The sequence below is a fragment of the Mobula birostris genome, chromosome 12, assembly GCF_030028105.1.
Source record: "Mobula birostris isolate sMobBir1 chromosome 12, sMobBir1.hap1, whole genome shotgun sequence".
In the NCBI taxonomy this organism is placed as follows: domain Eukaryota; kingdom Metazoa; phylum Chordata; class Chondrichthyes; order Myliobatiformes; family Myliobatidae; genus Mobula; species Mobula birostris.
The window spans coordinates 107,389,013-107,405,763 of record NC_092381.1 but is presented as its reverse complement, the minus strand read 5'-3'; the positions used below and the strand labels follow the sequence as shown (position 1 = coordinate 107,405,763).

General features: G+C 50.5%; 1 protein-coding gene across 11 annotated transcripts in view; it reads right to left on the bottom strand.

Annotated features, from left to right (window-relative positions):
- Positions 1–1,315: 1,315 nt before the first annotated feature.
- The window catches only part of LOC140206167 (BRD4-interacting chromatin-remodeling complex-associated protein-like), a 177,252-nt gene continuing 161,816 nt past the window's right edge, over positions 1,316–16,751 (bottom strand). For 10 of the 11 annotated variants that reach the window (XM_072274419.1, XM_072274417.1, XM_072274423.1 and 7 more), the window contains 3 exons: positions 15,732–15,826; positions 10,669–10,771; positions 1,316–8,540 (listed from right to left, as the gene is read on the bottom strand). In XM_072274419.1, the coding sequence (XP_072130520.1) occupies positions 7,402–8,540; positions 10,669–10,771; positions 15,732–15,826 (1,337 nt within the window). In that variant the 3' untranslated portion in view covers positions 1,316–7,401. The remainder of the gene's footprint in view (positions 8,541–10,668; positions 10,772–15,731; positions 15,827–16,751) is intronic. The other variant, XR_011888081.1, reaches the window with a different exon arrangement.

Here is a 16,751-nt window from a genome sequence, read left to right as displayed (position 1 = left end):
CGCAGACACCGCCCTTCCCAACAGTGCATCCTCGATTAAACTACCTGAATCAATTCCATCCGGTCGAATAGGAAAATAAATCAGCCTCAGTGGAATGGCGGTGGTTGGTCTAATTATACTATGTCTTCGGCCCATGACGTTGTGCCGACCTTTTAACCCACTAGGATCAAATCTAACCCTTTCCTGCCACATAGCCCTCCAATCTTCTAACATTCAACTGCCTGTCTGAAGTCTTATGGTATCATTTTATGATTGGTTTGGTTAAGTTATTGATGACGGGCGAAAGGGGGCGGAAAATCACGGGGCTGGGGTAATGAGCGGGGGAGACTATTCTTAACTAGACTACGGGTTCCCGACCTGGGGTCCACAGACCCCTGACTTGATGGTATTAGTCCATGGTATAAAAAAGGTTGGGAACCTCCAGGTCTGCGGGGATGAGCTTGATGGGCCGAAGCGCCTTCCAGTGCCGAGTTCCTGCTCACACCAGCAGAGGTCACTGTGACTCTAGCAGTGAGCATCCGTCTGTAACAGCGGCCGGACTGCTTTCTGGAGCAGGTCAACTTTGCGCGTTGCGGCCCGCAGAGTCTGGGGGCGAGGATAGCCGCCGGCCGCAAGGCGCTGCTTACAGGCGAGCTTCACGGATTGCAAATGGCCAATATAAATTACCTTAGTGCAGATAATTTGCTGTAGGGTGTGTGGGAGACAGGACAGGTGGTGAGTCCTGGTTATGGATCTTGTTGGCCCGAAACGTCGACTGTTTAATCTTCTCCATAGGTGCTGCCTGACCTGCTGTGTTCCTCCAGTATTGTGTGTGTGTGTTGCTCTGGATTTCCTGCCGAATCGTTGGTGTAGAAATTACTAATAACAGAGGGTACGCATTCAGTGTGAGGTGAGGGTTAAGTGAGAGGGAGTGGGGGGTGAGAGGAGGGGGAAGAGGGAGATGCGCTGCCTGGTATGGTGTTAGAGGCTTTGAAGAGACGTTTGGGTGCGAGGAAGATGGAGGGATGTGGACATGGTGTAGGGAGGAGGGATTTTACATTTTAGCTAGTTTGGAATAGCACTGTTCCCGTTCTATAACAAACTTTTGTGCTGGTTCGGCCAATCAGGAAGGATACTTAAATGAATATTACAACCCCTCAGGACAGTAGGACAGCCGGGGGGGGGGGGGGGGGGGGGGGCTGGACGAAGAGTTCGGACCCTCTCCGTCCCGTCCCCACATGATATAAGACCCGTGAGGGCTCAGGGCTCCCTCGTCCCCACGCACACTGGGAGCGGGTGACTAGTGGACACAAACACGAGGCCGGTGTGAGCTTCTTTTAAGATTTCACCGTTTATTACAAAACATTTTCTTTAATAAATAGTTTAATATAAATGTATACAAAAATGTTCACTCGTCAGAGTAGATTTTGCCTATACAGCGGAGTTGGACACCAAAGCCTGAGTGTCGCCATTCATCACTGACACGTGACCGATTTTTTTTCTCTGATGCTCAATGTTAAGGCTCCAGAACATTCTGCTGAAAATAACCTCTTTAAAAAAAACTTCTTTAAACAGTATAACAAAAATGAGATCTTCAGTATGATATATACACAATCATCTTGGTCTGCAGGTAAAGAACGGGCAGAAAGTGGTGACACACTTCCTTTCTCCCCCTTCCCTCACCCACTAAACCCACCCCCCTTCTCCCCGGGAAATACTTGGAGAGGCCTCGGTCTATCCCAACTGATATACCCCCCAACCCATCCCTCAGGTCGCCAGGGGATGGGGCAATTGGAAAGGCGGGGCCTTTGTTCACGGCAGGGTCTGTGCAATCAATGTTCACTGGCATCTTTTTAAACTCTTTTGTTCAGCGTGGTTTCAGGGTGAAATTAAAATCATCTCGCCTCCTGAAAAATGGGACTGCATCTCGGAAAATACCCAGGCAGCCAGCCAGCCAGCAGTTGGAAGGGCAGGGCGGGGATAATTGGCACTGGCAGGGCACGGGGTGTCCAGTACAGAGGGTGAGCCCCTCCCCTCTCTCTCACACACACACACACACACACACTGGGAGCTAACACAGAAAAACGGGTGTTCAAAACCAACACACCCTGTCCAGAAGACACATCATTTATTCTAGGCACCAGGTTTGACCCGAAGCAGCCAGCTCACGGCCGTGACCCACCTCTCTCGGCCGCAGTGCTGGCCCCCTTCCTCTGCCCAGCGTTCCGGCCGCCCTTCCGGGGCCTGGCGTGTCCCACACGTGGGAGACCAAAGGAAGGGTGACCACTGGGACAAGTAACGACGGAAAGAAAGGGTAACTAGGCCTCAAACTAACCCCCCAGCAGACAAGGCGAGTGGGCCGCGCCAAGAATCACCGATGCAGACGGGCTGCTGGAGTCTGTACTCTTTGCTGCCTCCGGTTTCCAAGCAAGGGTGGAGACGATGGGGGGGGGGGGGGGGAGAAACGGCGAGGGTGATCCATCTGAGAACACACTAGGCCAGGGGGGGTTCTAGCTGGAGGTAGCGCTGAATTTACAACAACTTGGTTTGGAGGAGAAACTGCCAGCTACAAATAGAAACAAGGAGAGGACAGCAGTGACCACCAGACTGTAGGGAGGCGGAACAGTAATTAGTATAAGTTTTGTCAAGTTCACCATGGCCTCAACAATCTATTATTTCCAAGGCAGACATCTCAATCTGGGGAAGTCAGGGCAAAATTCACACCATAAACTCCAGATGGGTGCCATTTCACACCTTGAACTTCAGGACTGTAGATTTTGAGACACCAGCAGCTACAGATGCTGGAATCCAGAGCACAATGTAAAAAAAAATGCTTAGCAGGTCAGTCAGCATCTGTGGAGGGAAACAGAGTGTCAACCATTCTGATGAAGGATATTGACCCTTCACAGCTGATGCCCTGACCAGCTAAGCACCTGCAATACGTTGTGTGCGATTTCCAATCACAAACCTGGTCCTCATTCCTCCATACCTATCCCCCTCCTCAGTACCCCACCCACTTCTTTCTCAGTTTGCTTGTGTGAACTGAGAAACTGAGAGGCCAAGGCCAACCTCGACACGGCGAAGATCTTCCCCAAAGCCCAAAGGGAGAGACTGCACCCAATTATAATTCTAGAAGAAACGTTCTGTAGAACCTACTGCTGGGCAGGGATTACACACACATGCACGCGTCCCGGCGGGGATTATATGCGCGTGTCCAGGCGAGGATTACACACACACACACGCGCGTCCCGGCAGGGATTATATGCGAGTGTCCGGGCGAGGATTACACACACACATCCGGGTGGGGATTACACACATATGTCCAAGTCCTCTTACGGCAGAGAACAGATGGGTTAAACACAGTGACGCTGCCCTCTACACACTCCCATCCCCAATTCCCCAGGGCGTCAGTGAGGCAAATTGGAGGAAGGGAGTGATGGTGTGGGAAAGCAGCAAGAAATACCAAAGAGGGCCACTTAATCCAGCAGCTGAGATTGGGGTGAAGTGAGTGAGTGGGGCAGGGGACATAGAACGAGATCCACTCTCCCTCACTCACCTTCACGAGCGGGTCTGGATGGCGAGGCCAAGGTGGGGACCATAGACAGGTCTGAAGCAAGTCACTCCAAAATCCACATCCGGAGAGGGAGATGTGACTGACCCTTACTGAGCCTCCCATCGCCCTCACTGTGGGGAGAAGGGAGAGGGGACGATCTCTTGGAGACACTTGAGATTCTGAGAGTGAGGGGCAGGACTGGAGAGGAAGGGACATTCCTCAAGCTGGGGTTTAGGATAAGTGGAGGCTATTTGGGACTAAGCTACCTTGGCGGGGGGGGGGTAACAGGTGTTTTTTTACTCAGATGTGGGGGACCTTTGGAGGTTTCGGCCCCGTGTCAACCCAGTGAGGGTGATGGAACTGGACCCAGGGATCTTGTGTATCCAGACAGGGATACACGATTAGCCAAGAGCCTGTTGAGGTTCAAGAAACTAAAAGGCATCTCTGGATCATGAGGGACTCTGGTCGGTGATGATCAAATGATGGACCTTTCCTCTTTCTGTGGAGATCTGCTGCATGCCACTACAAGCCCAAAAAGTAGACAATTTAAAATACTGCTCTTTATTTTGCAGAGAAATCTCAATTTGGCCTTGAATCCTGATCACCCTCTGCGTCTCAAGCACTCGCAGCCACACAGTTTAACACCCAGAGGCCGAACCAGGGCAAGCCAAGGTGAGCACAATCCACAACTACAGCTCAGCAACCCACTGGCCCTCACCGTCAACGGTTAATGCCAAGCAAATGAATTGGCTCACCAACAAAACAAAAAAAAACACTGCTTAAATGTTCTGCGACTCTGCAAAGATACAAACCCCACTAGATACTGCTGGAAGTTAGACATTTAAAAAAAACAAAAATATATTTTTTAAAAAGTCTCATTCAAGTAGAAAATAAAACAGAATTGGGAAGATTTTTTTGCTTGTTATTTCTAAGAAATGTACGTTCCCTGTTGGCACAATATAAAGCGATGCCCACTCACAAGTGCAAAAACAAATTAATATTCACAATGGTACATTCCGGAAATTGCAATGGGGGGGGCAGTTCATCACTGGATCCAAGTTAAAACACTTCTCCCTCCTCCATTTGAAAAATACTTTTAAAGAGAATCCGCAAAGCCCAAAATTTCAAAAGCGTCATCTGCAATCGTTATAACTGCCTTCTCCTTGGCAAATCATCTGAACTAATATTCCCTCTTTTAGCAAACATAACTAATGTTTAAAAATCTTCTCCAATTTTCCTTTCAAAATACGGAACACATGGTCAACACTGGGGCTGAGAGTGGGCATGCATCAGGTCAGTGGGGTTTGGCGTTATTCCATCAAGGATCCCAAATGGATTCTAAAATTTGTCACTGAGAGATTCACAAGCTACAGGACACATCCCAGTTTCGTAGGGGGAGCGTTTGTTCACAATTCCCATGTGAGAGGCAGTTCCAGATCAGAGACTGAAAGAGACAGAGAGAAAGAGAGACAGAAATAGAGAGACATATACAGAGGGAGAGAGAGAGTGAGGGAGAGGGGGGACTCAAGAGACCAAGAGAGAGAGACAGACAGACACACCGGGTCAGAGAGAGGGATACACACACGCAGACCAAGAGACAGAAAGACAGTGAGAGAAACAGAAAGACTGTGTGTGTGTGTGTGTGTGTGAGAGAGAGAGACAGACACACACACACACAGGAAATAGGAATTGCTGCACTCCCTGTTCGTGAATCAAAATTTTGCAACATTTCTGCACCCAACCTGCTTTCCAAGAAATTACCCATCTCTGATCAACATTGCAGTAGACAAACAAACTTACAGAAAGTGAAACACCTCCTTCTGCTCATCCAAAGGGCAAAACTGAGATTGGGGCCTCAACCCAGCCCATGTTAACTTCTGGCAGAACGACAGAGATTGTAACCCAGCCCACCACTCAGGTACAGGAGATGTGCTGCCAGTGGCCAACACCACTCCTCAAAACAACGAAAACAAAGTACTGCATCATTTGTTAATAAAATAAAAACACCATAGTTACCCGCTTCGGTCTCCCTGCCCAGGATCACAGCTACAAGCCACTTAGTTCTTGGGCGCAGATACTAAGCACATGAGCAGAAAGGTGCCAGCATCATTTTCACTCAAGATTCCTCCTGGAACCTCTCCTTTCTGCTCCTCACTCATTCCCTATCCCACTCTGTTACATCCCAGTCCAATGAAGCACAACAGCCTGTCACCTTCCCTCTCCCAGAGATTGGCTGGACTTCTCCAAAATACCCAAATATTTTGCCCCAATATACACACAGACCCGGTTCCAATTTTAATTTAACAATAGCTGCTTTCCACATCAGGCAGAACCTGGACCAAAATATATATTTTAATGCTTTCACATACTCCCCAGCCACCGCCTTCCCTCCAGCAAAATGAATTGGCAGAGTTTGCGACTGCATTAGCGGCTCAGGCACACAGAGGCTGACTTGGATGTGTAATACAAGACGACAACTATTGGCCCATTTTCTCCGACCTGCGACAAGGGGCGCAGTTCAACGTCACCGCTATGCACTTGACTTCCAAACCAAACAGGCCGCCTGCAAATACTTTGTGACTGAGATAGTTTGGGATTTTCTGTCCTGGAGTTGGTCAGTACTGAAGGTGAGCTCGCTACTCTGGAGAATGGCTGGGGTGGGTGTTTGATAACTTTTGTTCCCCCTTCCCCCTGAAAATTTCCACCAGGCACAAACAGCTTCACATTGAAGTGGCAGTTTTGACTGAGAGCCCATACTCACTTTCAACAGATAACCAGTCCACATAGTGACTAAGGGTAGGAAGTTCAGATAGCCAATAGCAGCCACAATAGGGTCTGTACTGAAGATGTAGGAACTGCTTGACCAATGACAGGGACTCTAGGGAGGGTTACTGAGCGGATGGACACACCCAGCAACCAATGGGATCATTGGGGCAAACACAAGGCTCGTTGACGGATGTGTGTACTCCAGAGAGGTAACAAAGGATTCGTTAAAAGCGGAGGCTTTGAGATGAGGAAGTAACACATGGGACGCTTCTACCGTCCCTCACCTTTCCATGGCAATACTGAGAATTCTTCTTCAAACCTTCTCAGGACCAGCCACCTCCAAGAAGGGGAGCTGGATTTACGAAGAGAGAACTTAACCGGGGCTGATGCTGGAAAGAAAAGTTCTTGAGTGTTGGAAGGGAAGTGAGATGGCAGAGCAGCACCCACGTCCAACAGGCAACTTATCATGGCTGGACCCAACCCCTGGTTATGATCTCCTCGGCTGGCAAAGGAGGTGAGGCGGAGGGGACCGCAGCGCCACAGGAGACAGGAGCCAGTGGAAGGAGGTGCCATCTCCCTCGTGGTACCAGGCACTTCGAGCCCCACCAATTCTGCCAACTCAATGCCGAGTTTAGGATGGGCCGTGCACACTCAGAGGAAGACTCCAAACCTTTAGAGCGTGGTTTTGTGTGTGCGAGTGTGTGAGAGCGTGTGTGTGTGCATGTGTGTGTGCGCGTGTGTGTTTTTGGTTAAGGTACATTGGTCAATCATCTAGTTAGCTGTTTGAAATCAACCCCCTTCATGTCCCACACCTTTAGGTTACCTCTTGCCAAAATGTCACCGGCACGATCTCCAACCAACCTGCTGTAAAAGGCGTTAGCCTCAACAAGAGTCGGGCATCTCACCAGAGGTTCGTCACTGCATCTTTTGCTCATGTTAAAAATTGCCTGAAGGCCGCATTGAGCAGGATCTGTTCTCGTGGATGCAGTGTTTACGTAATACCACAAAGGTAGGTTCACATAAAGGGATACCATCTCTGTAATGCACTGCGCTTGGCACAGCTCGGCTGACATACCAGCAATGGGAGGAGTTGCTGGCCGGAGTCATCTGGTGTAAGTCCTCGCTCCGAGGCCTCCGTTGCGATTGGGGGCAAGGTAGCTGTCGGGGTGCGGGGCGGGGGAGAAGGGTGAGGAGTTCATCTCCGAGGAGGGGTAGGGAGACGAGACGGGGTTCTGAGCAAGAGACGACTGTGGCTGCCGCAGGTTCAGGATGCTGTCGATGGCACTCTGCAAGTGTTCGGTCAGGGTGTCGTCCTGAGGGCTGTCGCTGGAGAAGCTGGCGTTGTCCATGTCTAACGACTCTGACTTGGTCCTCTTGGGGGGTGGGAGGGCGAGCTCCCAGGAGCCGTCGGGGGGCTCCGCTTTCAGAATGCCACGTACCAGCTCTCCCTCGACGCCAGCCAGCCCGCCCATGCCGTCTGTTGCCTTCCCCCCAGGGAGCTCCTCCGGCTGGGCACCGGCGGAAGTCACGGCGGGCGGGGGAGGATGCGTGTGCGTCCGAGACTTTCTGCTGTCTGACTCTGGCCTGCTCCCCCGGGCAGTCCTGGGCTTACAGCTGGCGATCACGCTCCTGGCCGGCGCCTCTCCCCTGGGCGGGCCCTCCCTCCTGCTGTCCTCTGGCTTCGGGGGAGCCACCGGCGGCGGTGGTGAGGGGTCTGCTGCAGTCCGGTCAGAGGGGAGAGGCGTCCCACCTTCCCGAGGGCTCCTCCTGGATGGCAGCTTGCAGAGGCTGGCTGAGGTGGGTGACGGGGAGGAGTGCTCCAGGCTCCCGTTCATCTGGCGCGCCGTGGCCGCCGGACACTCGGTCCCAGGGGTGACGGCGCTGCCGGGCTGGTGCACAGGGTCCAGCGCCGTGTTGTGCACCACCTTACTCAGCCCGGCCTCCTGCTTGATCTTCAGCTTCAAGCCGATGCGGCTCCTTGCCTCGTAGGTCTTGATGGGGGGCGGCCGGCTGCGAGCTCGCAGGGTGTCGTCGTCCCCGTCCTGGGGGGGCGGGACCCGTGCCCACGACACCGAGGGAGAGCCCCCCGCGTGCTTGATCACCAGCTTGGTGGGGTGCAGGGGCGTAGCGCTCTGCACAGACGGAAGCCGGGGGGCTTCCAGCGAGGCTGTCGTGGTGCAGAGGGGCGGAGATGAAGAGGTAGTAAGATTGTGCGATCTGGACGAAGAGGCCACATATTCATCTAAAGTGGTGGTTGGGGGAGAGGGAGAATAAAAAAGGCAAGTTACTCTTCGGACAATTTATATTTTCTTTTAAAACTCACCCCCCTCCTCCCTCATCATGTGGATTTTAAAATTCAATAGTTCCATTTAATATCAGAGAATGTATACAGTATCCAGCATGAAACTCTTACTCTTCACAGACATTCACAAAACACATGAAAATCTCAAAGAATGCATGACAGAAAAATGTCAGAACCCCAAACCCCTCCCCCTCAAGCAGCAAAACATCAACCCCCCCCCCCCCAGTTCCAGCAGGAAGCATCAGCCCCTCCCACCACCTTCAAGCAAGCAATGGCAAAGCCCCCAAAGAGACCATGACCTAGGTGTATCAAAATCTACAATCCATAACCCAGCACTTTGACATGCCTCAGGTTCTCTCTCTCTCTCACAATAGCAAGGGAGAGAGAGATGTCACTCCTTCTACCGCGAGAGGGGAGACCAACACATTCTATCAGAAGAGTAGATTTGCTCAATTGGTCGCACGTACATCAAAACATAGTTCCGCGCCAACGACCAAAGCAGTTTGAGGATGTGCTGGGGGCGGCCTGCAAGAGCCACCGCTCTCTGGTGCCAACGTAGCGTGCCCACCCCACAACTCGCTAGCCCTAATCCACATGCCTTTGGACTGTGGGAGGGACCTGGAGCACCCCTCAATTCCTCTTTAGTTTGAGAAGTGAATTCAAGATGTAGTTTCTAGGGGGGCACTGTAACGTAGGTTAGCACAACGCTTTACAAAACCAACGACCCGGGTTCAATTCCCACCACTGTCTGTAAGGAGTTTGTACGTTCACCCCGTGACCGCGTGGGTTTCCTCCGGGTGCTCTGGTTTCCTCCCCCAGTTCAGACCTACCAGTTGGTGGGTGAATTGTCCAGTGATTAGACCAGGGTTAAATCAGGGGATTGTTGGATGGTGTGGCTCGAGGGCCAGAAGGCTGATTCTGCACTGTACCTTCATAAATAAATGAATAAACTGATTTGTCAGGAGTGCATTGAATGAAACACCTTGTGCCACATAGCATTACACCCATATGACCAATTAACCTGCTAACCTGTACGCTTTTGGACTGCGGGAGGAAACCAGAGCACCCGGAGGAAACCCACACGGGCACGGGGAGAACGTACAAGTTTCTCACAGACAGCGGCGGGAATTGAACCCCGATCACTGGCACCTTAATAGCATTATGCTCACGTGCCGCCCCTGTAAGATTCAATAACCCACAGAGTCTTTGGAAAAAGAACAGGATGGATATTTGTGGTAAACTGTGGGAGGTGGGGGGGAGGTGAATTAGCTGAGGAAGGAGGGACTTTATCTGAGGCTCTGAACGTGTCAAATATGCTACTTCTGCCAGCCGGCCGTCCCTGCTGTGAACAGCTGGGACTCTGTCTTCACATCTGGAACTGCTGGTTTCATGATGAGGTAGTAAACTGGATTAGACACTGGCTTAGTGGGAGAAGCCAGAGACTGGTAGTAGATGGTTGCCTCTCTGACCAGAGGCCTGTGACTAGTGATGTGCTGCAAGATTCGGTGCTGGGTCTGTTGTTGCTTGTCATCTATACCAACGATCCGGACAATAACGTGGTAAGCTGGATCAGCAAATTTGTGGATGACACCAAGATTGGGGGTATAGTGGACAGTGAGTAAAACGATCATGGCTTGCGACAGGATCTGTAAAAAAATGGGCTGGTGGAATGCAATGCAGACAGGTGTGAGGAGTTGCACTTTGGGAGGACCAACCGGGGTAGGACTTCCACAGTGAGTGGGAGGACAGGGAAGTGGGGTAGAGCAGAGGGATCTTGGAATACAGGTCCATAATTCCTTGAACGCGACGTTGATGGGGTTAGGCAGAATAATACTCTGGCACTGACTGGATGGGTCGAAAGGCCAGTTTCTGTGCTGTCACGTCCCCTTGACCCAGCAACTGTCACCACTGGGCAATGGCCAGGTCCCCCCACCAAGATCCTTTCAGTGCTGGACTCCGACCGAGATGTTCCAGAGTGGTCAACTCTGGGTCCGCTAGGTCAGAGGGAGCGGCCAAAGATCACACGACTGCTGCCAAGACACACGATCGCCATGGTCACACATCTTACCAGGTTTCTCCTTCGCCAACTGCTTATCCGTGGAGAGGGATGTTTTCTCTTCCTGGATGAACATCCTGTCTATCATCACCATCTCCGCCGAGGGACTCAGCCTCTGGAAATTCAGAAGACCCACAAGAGACAGGAGCAGAATTAGTCCGTTTGGCTGATTTATTAACCCTCTCAACCCCATTCTCCTGCCTGCTCCCCCGTAACCTTTGATACCCTCACTAATAAAAAACACCTGTCAACCTCCGCTTTAAATATACTCAATGACTTGGCCCCACAAACGTCTCTAGCAATGATTCACCACTCTCTGGCTAAAGAAGTTGCACCTCATCTCCGTCCTAAAGGGACACCTTTTCCACTGGTGTCCACTGTCTGTCCTCCCCAGCAGTGCTGTAGGTCAGAGCACAGCCCCTCCCCACTCCGAAACAGGCTCCATACTAACGCTTCCCTCCAATTTTAACCACTTTCTGCCCAGGGTTCTAGATCACTGCCTCCCCCCCCCACCCTATTCAGCACCCATGAGGCAGGTAGCACTGTAATCAGAAGGAATCGCTCCTCCTCTCCGTCCGAAGTGGCCCGTCCCCACACTCTCAGACTCCACCTGATCGTGTGACCCTCCAGTCCAGGAGAACTAGCTCACCAAACCCCCCCCCCACCCCCCCAGATTCAGATTTATCACTAGAACATACTGCACAAGAACAGGCCCTTCAGCCCACAATGTTTTGCCGAACCAGCTAAGAAGCAAATAAAACAAAAACAAACACTAATCTCTCTTACCTACAACTGTGTTCCTCCATCTTCCTATATCCACGTGCCTATCAAATGTCTTTTAAAAGCCTCTAATGTATTTGGCTCTACCACTGTACCAGGCAGCATATTCCAGCCATCCACCACTCTCTGAGTAAAAAATTAACCCTCACATCCCCCTGGAACCTACCCCCTCTCACCTTCAATACACGCCCTCTGGTATTAGACATTCCTATCCCAGGAAACAGATGCTCCTGGTCTACTCCAGCATAATCTTATAAACCTCTATCAGATTGGCTCTCAGTCTCCACCGCTCCAGAGAAAATAAACCAAGTTTATCCAGCCTCTCGTGATAGCACATTCCCTCAAAACTTCTCAAGCTCTTTTCTGGTTTCTTTATAATCCTCATGTGCTCCGTTTGATCCCAACTTCTGAAGCTTTACATAATTTTACTTTTCCTTTTCTTTCTTGACTGAATTCATCACCGCTTTGGACATCCAAGGTTCTCTTATCTTTCCATCCCTGTCCTTTCTTCTAACAGAAACATGTCTTTCCTGTACTCTGTGCAATTGGTCTTTAAACAGCCTCCACATGTCTGATGTGGACTTGCCTGAAAAGCAGGTGTTTCGAATGAACTCTCCTCAGTTCCTGCCTAATGCCCTCGTAAGTTGCCCTATTCTAATTTAAGACTTTCCTGCAAGGACCATACCTATCCTTATCTATACCTATCCTGAAAGTTGAGGAGTTGTGGTCACTGTTCCCTAACTGCTCGCCCACTGAAAGGTCAGTCACCTGGCTAAGTTCAATACCCAATACCCGTCCAGTACAGCCCCTCCCCTCGAAACACAGAGTGAAATGCTTCATTTGTGTTAACAACCAACACAACCCCAAGGGTGTGCTGGGTGGGGGGGGTGGTGGAAGGGAAAAAAACACCCCTTATTTTTCCAGACTTCACAACCTGATATCCCCCCCTGCACCCATGTTCCAGGCAGAGCTCATCTTTTTAGAAATAGACTGGCCAGGGGTACATGCCCCCCCACCCCCCTGCTCTCTGGCGTAACATAGGTACTGAGTACTGAGATCCGTATCAACTCAGGCTCAGCAGAGTAAATCTCCCGAGCTGCTGCTGTCCTGGTCCCGAATGATGGAGATCCACGGGGCCATGCGACCAACCCCACCTGAGCCTTTACTGAGACTGACCCAGCTCTGTGCCTGGCACAGGTCTGGCAGATTCCTCACTCATGTTAGTGCCTGCCACGTCAGAGGTGGGTCCTTTACACAGAGAGTGGCGGGTGCGTGGCACACCCTGCCAGGGGTGGTGATAGAGGCAGGGGCATTTGAGACATTTAAGAAACACTTAGATCGGTACAAGGATAAAAGAAAATGTGAGGTCTATGTAGGAGGGAAGGGTTATATTGATCTTGGAGTGAGCTAAAATGTCGGCACAACATTGTGGACTGAGTGGCCTGTACTGTGCTGCGTGTTCGATTCTGCAGGTTGGTAGAGATCCAACAAGGAACATTTAAGAGATTCTTGGACAGGCACACGGATGATAGAAAATGCAGGGTTGTGTAGGAGGGAAGGGTTAGATTGATTTTGGAGTAGGTTAAAAGGACAAAACAATATTCTGGGTCGAAGGGCCTGTAGTGTTATTTGTTCTAACTATCAGCGCCTCTATCCTGGACAATGGAAAACTTGGCAAGTTTGGAAGATGTAAAGGATAAATCAAAAGATTCAGTCAGTCAACACCAGCATAACCCTGAAGTAAAAAGGGTGAGATGTTTGTGGAAGGACCGTCACCCAGAACTATCAGCACTGATCTGTGATCTGACTTTCCCCCATATCCCACCTCAGAACTATCAGCTCTGACCTGTGGGAGCTCCCTTTCCCCCATGTCCCACCTCAGAACTATCAGCTCTGACCTGTGATCTCACTTTCCCCCATATCCCACCTCAGAAATATCAGCTCTGACCTGTGGGAGCTCCCTTTTCCCCATGTCCCACCACCGAACTATCAGCTCTGACCTGTGATCTCACTTTTCCCCTTGTCCCACCTCAGAACTATCAGCTCTGACCTGTGGGAGTTCCCTTTTCCCCATGTCCCACCACAGAACTATCCGCTCTGACCTGTGATCTCACTTTTCCCCATGTCCCACCACAGAACTATCCGCTCTGACCTGTGATCTCACTTTTCCCCTTGTCCCACTGCAGAAACCACAGATGTTGCATGCAGTACTTCAAGGACTGCTGCCTGAGGCCCTCTCTTGCAGGTGAGACACTAACTCCCAAGGCAGTGCTTTGACAATCAGGAGGGATCTCTTATCCAGCATTAATCTTTTATCCAGCATCATGAAACTAGGTTCCCCACTGGTGGGTGATTTCTGTGTATCAACCAGCCGTCATCACAGCAGACTTACTGCCTGTTACGTTGCTGGTGTTTAGGGAGCAATGAAGGTCCCCCATCTCTGGTGGTGTTCAGGGCTTCCTTCATCGTGTCAGTAGCCTCCTCTCGGTTTTCACTCCTGTCAGTCATGCAAGTCCCGGGTGGAGACTCAGGAATACCGTCACACTCAGATGTAGAAGGATTCTTCATTGCTGTTTCCGTAACAATTTTGTTTGACCAATCAGGGTTGTTAGCCCTGAGCTGAACCCCCGAACTAAGGACCAGTGGACCACTCTTAGTCTGGTCTCTACCCTTTGACCTGTTTGGCATGGGTAGTTAAGAAAGCTTATGGGGTGTTAGCTTTCATAAGTCGAGGGATAGAGTTTAAGAGTCGCGATGTAATGATGCAGCTCTGTAAAACTCTGGTTAGGCCACACTTGAAGTACTGTGTCCAGTTCTGGTCACCTCACTATAGGAAGGATGTGGAAGCATTGGAAAACGTACAGAGGAGATCTACCAGGATGCCTACCAGATCTACCTGGTTTAGAGAGTATGGATTATGATCAGAGATTAAGGGAGCTCGGGCTTTACTCTTTGGAGAGAAGGAGGATGAGAGGAGACATGATAGAGGTGTACAAGATAGTAAGTGGAATAGATAGAGTGGATAGCCAGCGCCTCTTTCCCAGGGCACCACTGCTCAATACAAGAGGACATGGCTTTAAGGTAAGGGGTGGGAAGTTCAAGGTGGACATTAGAGGAAAGTTCTTTACTCAGAGAGTGGTTGGTGTGTGGAATGCACTGCCTGAGTCAGTGGTGGAGGCAGATACACTAGTGAAGTTTAAGAGACTACTAGACAGGTATATGGAGGAATTTAAGTTGGGGGGTTATATGGGAGGCAGGGTTTGAGGGTCGGCACAACATTGTGTGCTGTGCTATGTTCTATGGAAGAGAGAGCCACAGCATCAACGCCTGACTCCAGCCAACATACAGTGGCCCTCCAGGTCACTGAGGCATGCAAGCTTCCAAACACCACAACAAGGTTGTTGTTTTCTTGGTGGAACACAACAAGAGATTCCACTTTACTGTTTAACACAGTGCTCTGGGACATTCTGCAAAGACACCAGCGCACAAACCCCTACCTCAAAAGATTCTGCAGATGCTGGAAATCTAGAGCAACACACACAAAATGCTGGAGGAACTCAGCAGGTCAGGCAGCGTCTCTGGACAGGAATAAACAGTCGATGTTTCTGGCCAAGACCCTTCATCAGGACAATCCCTGCTTGCTTCATCACGTTGATTCTCCAATTACTCATGACAATGCTATCCTGCCACTTTAGCAAACATTTTCCATTCATTGAATGTTCCTCTTTGATCAGCATCACTCTGATAAACATTCGGAATGCCTCTCAAATCTGCTTCCAGCCTGGATACCAAGTCCGGGTCTCAAGCCACAAGAGTGTCTTTAGGTTTAAGGATCCCCCTGCGGACCTCCATTCCCTGCACCGGTGAAACTTCAGCCACAAACAGTGAACCACAACCATGGTTGCTTCAGATTGGAACTAGGCTCACACCAACCTGCATCCCTGATGAAGGTTCCCGGCCCAAAATATTGCCAGTTTATTCCTTTCTATAAATGGGTGCCTCACCTGCTGTGTTCTTCCAGCATTTTGCGTGTGTTCCCCTGAACTTCATTATTCTGGGCTGGGTTCCCAGGATGATCAGATGGGACACCTAATTACCTGATGGAAGGCCTTGGCCCAAGATGTCAACTGCTTATTCCCCTTCCATAGATGCTCCCTGACCTGCTGATTCCTCCAGCACGCTGTGTGCATTGCACCTAATTACCTTCCAACCCCTCCCCAGTAACGGACGGGAACATCTGCGCACCCCACCACTGTCATGGAAGGCTTCCACGTGGTAGAAGTAGAAGGTGTTACCCTGGCCTCCTCGAAGAGCAGCATCCTGTATTTGTGTAGCATCGCCTGGGTTCTTTTCAATAACTGGGTCGAGACAGCCTCAAACTCCTCGTCCACTGGAAGGAAAAGAAACAAATTCACATCACGTAAATACAGTGAAAGCATTTTAGTTTTGGTTAGAGTCTCACAAACCTCCCAAAGCCTCCACTGAATCAGTGTGGATAACTTCACTCAGCACAATGAGCCTCAGGTCCCACACCACCAGGTTCAGGAACAGTTATTACCCCACAACCATCAGGCTCCTGAACCAGTGTGGATAACTTCACTCACCACAATGAGCCTCAGGTCCCACACCACCAGGTTCAGGAACAATTATTACCCCACAACCATCAGGCTCCTGAACCAGTGTGGATAACTTCACTCACCACAATGAGCCTCAGGTCCCACACCACCAGGTTCAGGAACAGTTATTACCCCACAACCATCAGGCTCCTGAACCAGTGTGGATAACTTCACTCACCACAATGAGCCTCAGGTCCCACACCACCAGGTTCAGGAACAGTTATTACCCCACAACCATCAGGCTCCTGAACCAGTGTGGATAACTTCACTCACCACAATGAGCCTCAGGTCCCACACCACCAGGTTCAGGAACAGTTATTACCCCACAACCATCAGGCTCCTGAACCAGTGTGGATAACTTCACTCACCACAATGAGCCTCAGGTCCCACACCACCAGGTTCAGGAACAGTTATTACCCCACAACCATCAGGCTCCTGAACCAGTGTGGATAACTTCACTCACCACAATGAGCCTCAGGTCCCACACCACCAGGTTCAGGAACAGTTATTACCCCACAACCATCAGGCTCCTGAACCAGTGTGGATAACTTCACTCACCACAATGAGCCTCAGGTCCCACACCACCAGGTTCAGGAACAGTTATTACCCCACAACCATCAGGCTCCTGAACCAGTGTGGATAACTTCACTCACCACCACTCAGAACTGATTCCACAACCTACAGACTTGCTTTCAAGGA